Genomic DNA, 9,284 nt, shown 5'->3' with positions numbered 1-9,284 from the left:
GTCTTTGGGCCTGCCATCTGGGAGAGCGCAGGTCTATGAGGACTTCCCGGGACCAGTCTTTGTTGGAAACCTGGGGTTAAGAGCACTAGGTAAGCTTTAGTCTGGGCCTTACTGACAGGCTAGTACGTTTAGTTAAAACTTGATGTGCATATGAGTGTGGGAGGAAACTGGAGCTGGGGTGGAGGGTTGGCTCCCTGAGTGGGACCCAGAGATTGGTGCTGACGGGGATTAGTCCCTCGGTACAAGGGCCCATTCCTGAGATAAGCTGTGGTCCCCTGCTGACTGGACGGGCGGAGACTTCTCCAAGAACCCGGATGTGAGCGCAGTCAGTTGGGATTGGAAGTCCCTGGGCATTGGCAGGCCAGGTGTGCACCAAAGGGCAGTCTGGGACACAGGTGGCAGCACAGTGTCTCAGATACAAGTCACAGAGTCACACAGCACCCCCTACCCCATGGCCCTCTTCCTGGCTGCCCTGCTCCTATGGGACCCTGTTCTATCTCCTACAGCAGCACCAGCACCCCACCTCTGTCTGACACCCCCCACCACCACCACAGCCCCAACTCAGCAGGAACCTGGGCCGGGATGCCGGCAGCCCATCCTTCTGCAAGGTTTGCTGAACTGAACATTGGACTGAGAACTGAGCACCAGGTAGGAGCAATGATGGTCCTCGTCGGCCTTGCTGACCTGTGCAGCGACAGTTAGTTCTGCTTTAAATACTGTAGAAAAATAAGCCACCTCCAACGCGAGGAGACCTGCCGATGACGTCTGCCAAGCGCAGAGGATGAACAGCGGCTCTGGAGTGACTGGCCCAGCGGAGGAACGCTGTACCAGGCTGAGGAGCAGAAGGGCTCGGAAGCCTGCCGCATAGTTGCAGCGGCAGCATCTCCGGGCTGCACCAACAGTCCTTCCGCGGGCACCCCGCCTCCGGCAACCCCGCCATTCTGTTGCCATGCGACACCTGGCATTCCCAGGGATGAGCTCAGACCCTCCGTTCCCACCCTCAGTCACAAACAGGCAGGGGCTCCTCAGCAGTATGGGGGGGCGGGTCTCAGGCGGCCACCGAAGCAGGGCCTTAGTCCAGGGGTTCTTGCTTTATCCGGACGGCAGTTGGGGTGGGCTGCGGTCGCCGCTCCTCGCGGCAGAGGACGTACTCGCTGAACTGAGAGGAGTCTACACCGCCCCCGCAGGACGCAGCCACGCTGAAACCCCTCTGAAACAGCCTTTCCAGGACCTGCAGGGTTAGAACGGGAGGTCAGCAGTGCCCAGCTGCCAGAGTCGGCCTGGCCAAGTGGGAAGCTGGGTGCCAGGCAGAGCAAGCTACCTTCGGATGAGTCCCAGTATCTCTCATTGACAAAGGTCCCAGCCGCATGCACCACCAGCTGGATCCTACCTTAGGAGGGATGGACGCAGTCAGGCCCAGGGGCCCCTCAATTTACCCACTCCTCATATTCCACCCAGGCTAACCCCACCCCCCACCCACCCCTGCCTCAGGTGTGTACAACGGAGAACTAGGGGAGCAAAAGAGGCTTTGGGGTCCCTTCCCTGTTTTCTAGGGTGTGCCCTACCCCCAACTTCAAACACAACATGGCCCCAGGCACCCCCTCTCTCAATCTCCTGTTCCAACAATGGAAAGCCCCAGCCCCTTAGCTTTGGGGCAGCCACCTGCTTCCTGGAGCCGAGTCCCAGATGGTTTGAAGCCCCAGGGCTCATCAGCTCAAATGAGTTCTTGGTAGAGAGGGAAAGAGGGGCGTCCTCTCAGGGTAGGAGTCCCTGTAGAACTACAAGGCCGCCTGGGTTTATGTTTGTCTCTGGGAAGGTGGGGGGCTGATCTTATATCCCAGTCTTGCTACTAGTAAACTGCAGGATGTGTGTGTGGGGGTGGGTGGGCTTTCCCCAAAGGGCCCCTTCTGTTCTAAGCCCAAAATATAAGTGCCCCTGAGTCAGGAAGAAAAAGCTTTCAGAAAAACAGTTACCACATCATTTTCGGTATGCCACTTCTGGCATACTCATCCTGCCTGATAGAGCCGGTTCAGAGACACTGCGGGCAGGGGGCTGCGGTGGCACACACCTGTAACGCCAGCCCTTGGGAGGCCGAGGCGGGAGTTACACATAAGACCCTGTCTGGGGAAGAAGCGCTCTAGGCAGCTGTTGCCTGCCAGTGGCCCCGGGGCCAGCCTCAGAGGAAGGCTCCCTGCCTTTCCTGTGCCTGGGTTTGATTTGAATCCAAAGTCAGCCTCTGCATGTTAAATGAAGCATGTTCCCTTGAAAATACTCTGGGCCATTTTTTTTTTTTTTTTTTTTTTAAATAGAACATCTTTTTAGGGGGAAAAAAAGAAAAGTACAGATCAATTTTTTTTAAGTCCCTCCCCCAGGCAACCATCATTTAATTATGAGCAAGGCATAAATTATGCATCGAAACATTGTTGCCTTTTCTGTATTATGGGGGTTTCGGCCATTCTGTTTGGGGACTGGGTCTCCCTCCATCTCTCTCTCTGCATCCCAGAAGGTGGGGTAGGGTAGGGTGGGGTGGGGGGAGCCTCTGGGGAAGGCAGCCCACGGCCCTCACCTGCACGGAGTTGAGCCGACAGTAGCCATTGAGGGGGAAGCGGATGACGTGCGTGGGGTCCTGGTTCCAGCCAGCGTTGACGGAGTTGCACATGACGTCTCCGGTCTCTGGGAAGACCTCCTCAATGAGAGCCTTCTCCCCGCTGAGTGCGATACGCTCACCCAGGTCAGGGGTGACCCGTACCACCAAGCAGTCACAGGCCCGGCTGCGACGTCGCTGCTCCTCTTCTTGCTGCCAGCGCTCCAGCTCCCGCACCATGGGCTGTAACTGGTAGTACCTCGCCTCCTCATACAGCAGGTTGAAGTCCTGTAGACAAACACATAGTATCGTCGGGGAAGCCGGAAGAAGTCCTGCCTGGGTATGGCTTACCCCATCCCCAGCGCGGGGTGGGGTGGGGGTGCGGGGGCGCCCCTTCTCCCTCTTCACAGACGTGGTGGTCACTCCCAGGACACAATGTGAACCAGGGTGGCCGGTTCTACTGTACAGTGAATGTGCCCCCATCTCCTCTCCAACAAAAAGAATCCAGAGCAAGCAGGGCCGCGTCTGCTAAGACTCTCTTCCTGGACCCTCAACTGACTGGATGGCAAACAAGAAATGTTATAGAAAGAGTGGGAAGCCGCTGGGGCAGCAGTGGTGGTGGGGCGCTCACTCAGTTATTCTCAGCACTCGGGAGGCAGAGGCAGGTGGATCTGTGAGTTCGAGGCCAGCCTGTTCTACAGAGCAAGTTCCGGGACAGCCAGGGCTACACAGAGAAACCCAGTCTCGGATAAAATGAAGGTTTGGGGGGGGGGGGGGGGGGTAGAAGAGAGAGAGAGAGAGAGCTGGAAGAGGGGTGTGTGTATGTTGCTCTTCCTGGAAACCCACTCAGAGAAGACATTAAACTGACTCTCGGGCATTGTGTGTGTCCTTGCCCAGCTTCCCGGCAGACCTACTTGGGGTGCATTACAGCCACAAGGCCCACGACCCTGATAGTAGCCTTCCCTGAGCCAGCTTCCACTCTTTACAACAAATATAAACGCTCTGAGAAGCAGAGACATGACAGGGTCCCCGGGGATTGAAAGCGAAGCTTACTTCCTCACCAATTAGCACACTCATGCGAATTGTTACACAGACCCTGGTACTAGCCCTGTGTCCATCAGTACCGGAGCTCTGTGCCTCGGCGGTGACTCTGGGAGGGTCCCAGAGGAAAGGCAAGAAAGAACCAAGTCTCAAGGCACTGCCCACCCACGCTGAAAGCCCAAAGGCCCAGAATCCTAACCCATCATCCGCCCACCCCCCCACCATGAGCTGTGACCCTGCCCACTTTCCGTAATGACTGCTTGGGGGCTCCCAGGTCTCTGCTCTCCCAGCTCTAGTGACATCTTTAGCAAATGTTTCCTCACAGCTTGGAACGTCCCATGCCTAGGCTTTCACTGACTGATTTAGGGCTCAAGCTGCAAGTTGAGGACACCGTCTAGTACCTCCTGGCCCAATAATCCCCACTCCCAGCCTTAGCACCCTCCCCCTAAGCTAGTCCATTAGTCCGTGCCTTGCTCCCAGCAAACCCAGAAACATGGTGCCCTATGTAAGTAGCCTCCTGTTCCCACTCTTGTTGCCTGCATCTCTCTCTCTCTCTCCCACAAGAGCCAGTACCATCTTTCCAGTTTGCAACCCTGATCACTCTTACCCTACTCTCAGCTGGGCCAAATGCTGAGCCACCCACCAAGTTCCAGGAAATCACCAGAGGCCTCCCCGGCTTCCTGCTTCTCAGAGCCCAGCCTCCAGACCCTCTCTCCAGTGCCGCCCGAGCCCCTCATCTGGCTCCTCACACTTGTCTGCCTCGTTCATCCTTTACCACCCAGCCCAACACTGTTTCTTTCAAACCCATCCAGACCAGGTTTCCTAATGGGTTTGATGGGTACTGTGTTCTGTTTACTTATTATTATTATTATTATTATTTTTTTTTTTAAACACAGGATTTTTTTTTTTTAGATTTATTTATTTATTATGTATATAGTATTCTGCCCACACGTGTGCCTGCAGGCCAGATGAGGGCACCAGATCTCATAGATGGTTGTGAGCTACCATGTGGTTGCTGGGAATTGAATTCAGGACCTTTGGAAAATCAGACAGTGCTCTTAAACCTCTGAGCCACCTCTCTAGCCCCCTATTTTTCTCTGTTTTGAGACAGGGTCTCACTATGTAGCCCTGGCTGGCCTGGAACTCCCTAAGTAGACCAGGTTGGCCTCAAACTCACAAAGATCAGCCACCCTTTATTCCACCCCCCTCCCCCTCCCCCCTGCTGGGATAGAAGGCCTGTGCCATCATGCTTGATGACCCCTTCCTCCCCTATTTTGAGAAAGTGCCTTACCCTGTAGGCCAGGCTAGCCTAGAACTTTCAGCAATGCCCCTGTCTCAGTCTTAGAAGTCTAGGGATGAAGGTATGATCCACTGCACCAGGCACAATCTGTAGTGCTGGCCCCATGTAATCTAGACTCAACCTCTATTTTCTTTTTCTGTTTTTTTTTTTTTTTCCTTTTCGAGACAGGGTTTCTTTGTATAGCTTTGGCTGTCCTGGACTCAATTTGTAGACCAGGCTGTCCTCAAACTCACAGAGATCCACCTGCCTCTGCCTCCCCAGTGCCGGGACTAAAGGCACGTGCCACTACGCCCGGCTTCAACCTCTATTTTCTAGACTGGAAGGAAGGAGCAAAGCTTATGGCCTCCTCCTGTGCAGTGTTTTATTTTCAGACCAAATTCCTTTGCTGCCATTTAGTAACTAGGCTGAACGAAAAAGGGCCCGGGGGGGTTGCTGCTGCAGTGGTCGCTGCAGAAAGAGCAAAGTCAGGCAGGCATTTGCCAGCAAGAGCCAGGCCTCAGTTTCCCTCCTCCCATGATTCCCAGGAATTCAGAAGGGCTCAGCACCGAGGCAGGACCATGGGGGACCATCACCAGTCACCTGGGACAAGCTCATCCTGAGTCCTGGGAGTACTGTTCGTTTAAAGGGGTGACTACCACCTTACTCCTAGGGGGTTTCCCCACTGCAAACTGCCAACAAGGACACACCGCACACACGGACCCCTAACTCCTCTATTCCAGCGCACAACAGTCCTTCAGCACAGTTAACATCAACCTGGGGTAAGTGCCAAAGCTTAATTGTCTTTACACCCTGATAAATACGCTGAAGATGTGAGGAAGCAAAATGGGTTTAGAAAAACTGATTTAGCCCTTGGCTCCATCGGCTAACTTTTTTTTTTTTTGCGGTTGCCATGACAACCGTGGGTCCATTTATTAAGTCACAGCGTCCCCCTGTGCAATGCCACGACACAGGCAGCGCAGGGGGTGCCGCCGGCTGCGGACTTACCTTGAAGTCATCCGGAAGCAGCAGTTTCGACGTCCGCAGGAAACTCAGGATGTAGCGGAAAATCTCCCCATCCCGGTCGATGAAATAATGTTGCTTGAGACTGTCTAGGACAATGGGCTCCGTGCCGTTGAAGAGGCGGCTTATCCTGGGAGAGACAAGGCGAGGAGGGTGATATGGGCAGGGTAGGGTTGAGTTCACCTGCTCCGCCCCAACTCCTTAGGGCTCACTCGGATGGAGGGGCAAGAGGTCACTGGTAGCTAACTTAGAGACCTTGCCAAGCCTGACATCTCACCCCGCCCACACACACACACACACACACGGCAGATAGGTCACCTCCGCACACACAGAACAACACCAGGGCAGTCACGTCACACAGTCCAACCACATTAACAAGCCATAGCCAGCAAAGGGACAATACATATCCAGCTAAATCCGATGGCATGCTGACACATATTACAGGCCTGGAAACCCATGACAAAATGCAGATGCCACATAAACCAGCCGGTCCGAGCTGAACACACACCCATGCCCAAAAAGACATACCCAGCAAACACGTGTCGACCATGCCAAGCGCTCCAGCCCCCCAGCCACACACCTGCTTAAACTTATGTCAACCAGCCATGTCTCTTGGGACACACACCGTCTCACCCAAGCCACCTCAACCAACGTCAGATACACAGCACATTCGGCCAACAGGCATGGGCTTGCAGGGTCTTAGGCCGACCCAGGCAGTGACACTCGCCAGCTAACAAAAGCGACTCCGGAGACACGAAGTTACAAGCACTCCCATAGCTGTTCATTTAAGGAATCCATGGGGCGGGGAGACAGGAAGAGAGAGTACATATGGGCTACAACAGGCGCACAACCCCCAAAGCCCGTGATTGCGTGGTCTGAGCCTCGGACAGGCATCCATACATGTCACTGCTTATGTACAACTGGTGAGAGACGGAGATTGGGCAGAAACACAAGTGCCTAGAAAGACAGTGTTCCCGACACAGGCTGTGAGAAGGCCTTAGGCAAGTCCCTGATATCTCTCTCCCTGTCCATTCCACGGAGGAGGGACCCGGCCTTAGAGCCTGGGCTAGTGCCTCCTTAATGCACGCAAGTGGCAGCAGCTGGTTTGGCTAACCACTCTGCAGGCTAAGCTATCTCGGCCTAAACTAAACAATCAGGAGGCCCGAAGTGGGCTGGGGGGGGGGGGGGCAGCTAAGAACTTCGCTTGGGAGCAGAAGGGAGGTGGGCAGTGTCCTTCGGCGGCCAGTGGACACCAAACCCGGGTAACTGTTTTCTAAGAAAGCCTTGGAGAGGAGGCTGGGCACAGTGGCGCACACGCCAGTAATCCAAGTGCTTGGGAGGCAGAGGCAGAGGCAGGAGGATCGCTGTGAGTTCAAGGCCAGGCTGGTTTACAAAGCGAGCCCAGGACAGCCAAGGCTACACAGAAAAACTCTTGTCGCAAAACAAAACAAAACAAAACAAAACAAAAAAAAAACCCCACCAAACAAACAAAAAGAAAGCTTTAAGAACCAAGGGATTTTGGGATAAAGAGATGTATTGGCCTGGCCTGCACAAGCTAGGCTCAAGCCCTTTTCACTCTGCCTGTACCAACTACCCTGCCCCCTTCCTACAGCCTGCTTAGTCCATGGCGGCCGCTCCCAGAGCATATGTACCCAGAGCATAGCAGTTGCCATACAGTGAGAGGTTCAGGGCCCCCCAAAGCCCCTTCCTAGGTACCCCCCCCCGATCCACACCGTTCTACGTTCTGGTGGCACTGCAACCACTTGATTTCATTCTGGGGACACAGTTCAGCCTGTCCCAGGGGAGACAGTATAAAAAGGGCAAGGCTGTGTGGCGGATGGGAGTGAGCAGGTCAGAGCCTGTGGTTAGGGGTGTGGAGGGCCAGAGCCTGACGAACCAGAGGTACAACTGACAAACACAACTCCTCAGGGCTCCGAGGCTTGCTGATGACAATGTCTTCCCCAGGACATAGGGAAGAGCAGATCTAAAAGTCCATCCACACCTGGGCCACCGTGCCCGGCTCTCTCCCTCTGGGTTGGGTATGTGAGACTCCTCCTGACAGGGGCCACACTCCATGCAGGCCACTGTGACCGATTAATGAGAACGCAGTATCCCCACTGCCTGGTGACGACATCCCTGCTGGAAACCCTTGTGTTCCATAGCTCACTTGAGACCTGGCCTGGCAGAACTTGAACATTTAGTTTGTGGGTGTGTGTGTGTGCGTGTGTGGGGCGTGGGGGTGGAAGGGCACACCCAGAATCCTTAGACACAGGTGTGTGACTCAGCCAGGATATCAAATGCCAGGGTGGATAGCTGAGGGTCCACACCAGGCTCTAGCCAAGAAAGAGGTCAGACACGTGTGCACAGGTGAGTCAGTAAATCAACATCGCAGCCTTCCTTTCTTCCATCCATCCTTCCTCGGCTGAGCTCAAGTGGTCTGTTCAGCGTAGGAAGCAAAACACTGGGTCTGGCTGGGTTTCCAAACGGCTCTGATGTCAGAGTTGGCTGAGGCTCCAGAGTGTCCAGCCAGTCTAGAGGACTCCCAGTCCACCCACGGTCCAGGGCTGGCTGGGTTCTAGGCTGTGTGCTGGAACCAAGACAAGCAGGTTCTAGATCTTTCCGTGGTTTGGCCTTGTGAGCAAGCACCCACGTGACCTCCAGAGTCCTAGTGGTGGCTTCCTATGTCTCGGTGGGAACCTTCTTGGAGGGTCCTCTGCGGGATAAGTTGGTGAATTCACTCTGGCGGCTGGGACCGGCATAAGGGACTGTGCAGCCACTTGTCATGTAAAGGGCGCCATCATGTTGCCTCCATCTTGCCTTCAGTTGTCCTTCTTTTAACGTGTTCTGGTGCACCTGGTCATCTTCATGAGCTGCTCCTGTGCCAGCAGCAGCTAAGTGACACCCAGTGGGTAGGACACAGGGAGACCAACCTCAGGCCACTGGGTCATGGGGAGCCACAAGGGGTACCCAGCACCAGGCCCCCAAGGTCTAGGCCAGTTTGATTAGCTGAGAACCAGATATTGGGATAAAATGATATGAGCTCAGAGGCGAGAGGCAGTTTTCCCTGACTTTTGCACACCCTGGGGTGTGCGTGCGTGCGTGTATGTGTGTGAGAGAGAGAGAGAGAGAGAGAGAGAGAGAGAGAGAGAGAGAGGAGAGAGAGAGAGGGGGTGTGGGGGTGGGGTACCACACTGTTGGCATCTGGAGCTGTCTCCATGGGTGGCTAACTTTAGCATTCTTAATTCTCCATCTCCACCTGCCCAGTCAGAGATACAGCTTTCCTGAACTGCAATAATCCACTTAAAAAAAAGAGGGGGGACCTTAAGGGGCAACATTCCACAACAGCTCTGTAGCTCCCCA

At 54.7% G+C, this 9,284-nt stretch overlaps 1 protein-coding gene across 3 annotated transcripts in view; it reads right to left on the bottom strand.

Annotated features, from left to right (window-relative positions):
- Positions 1 to 542: 542 nt before the first annotated feature.
- Positions 543 to 9,284, bottom strand: part of Kctd15 (potassium channel tetramerization domain containing 15) — a 14,898-nt gene continuing 6,156 nt past the window's right edge. For all 3 annotated transcript variants that reach the window (XM_051162197.1, XM_051162200.1, XM_051162199.1), the window contains exons 5-7: positions 5,910 to 6,054; positions 2,567 to 2,872; positions 543 to 1,231 (exon numbers count right to left, since the gene is read on the bottom strand). In XM_051162197.1, coding sequence (XP_051018154.1) covers positions 1,073 to 1,231; positions 2,567 to 2,872; positions 5,910 to 6,054 — 610 coding nt within the window. In that variant the 3' untranslated portion in view covers positions 543 to 1,072. The remainder of the gene's footprint in view (positions 1,232 to 2,566; positions 2,873 to 5,909; positions 6,055 to 9,284) is intronic.

This window comes from Acomys russatus, chromosome 19 (genome assembly GCF_903995435.1).
Source record: "Acomys russatus chromosome 19, mAcoRus1.1, whole genome shotgun sequence".
Taxonomy (NCBI): domain Eukaryota; kingdom Metazoa; phylum Chordata; class Mammalia; order Rodentia; family Muridae; genus Acomys; species Acomys russatus.
This window is presented reverse-complemented; position numbering and strand designations above follow the sequence as displayed.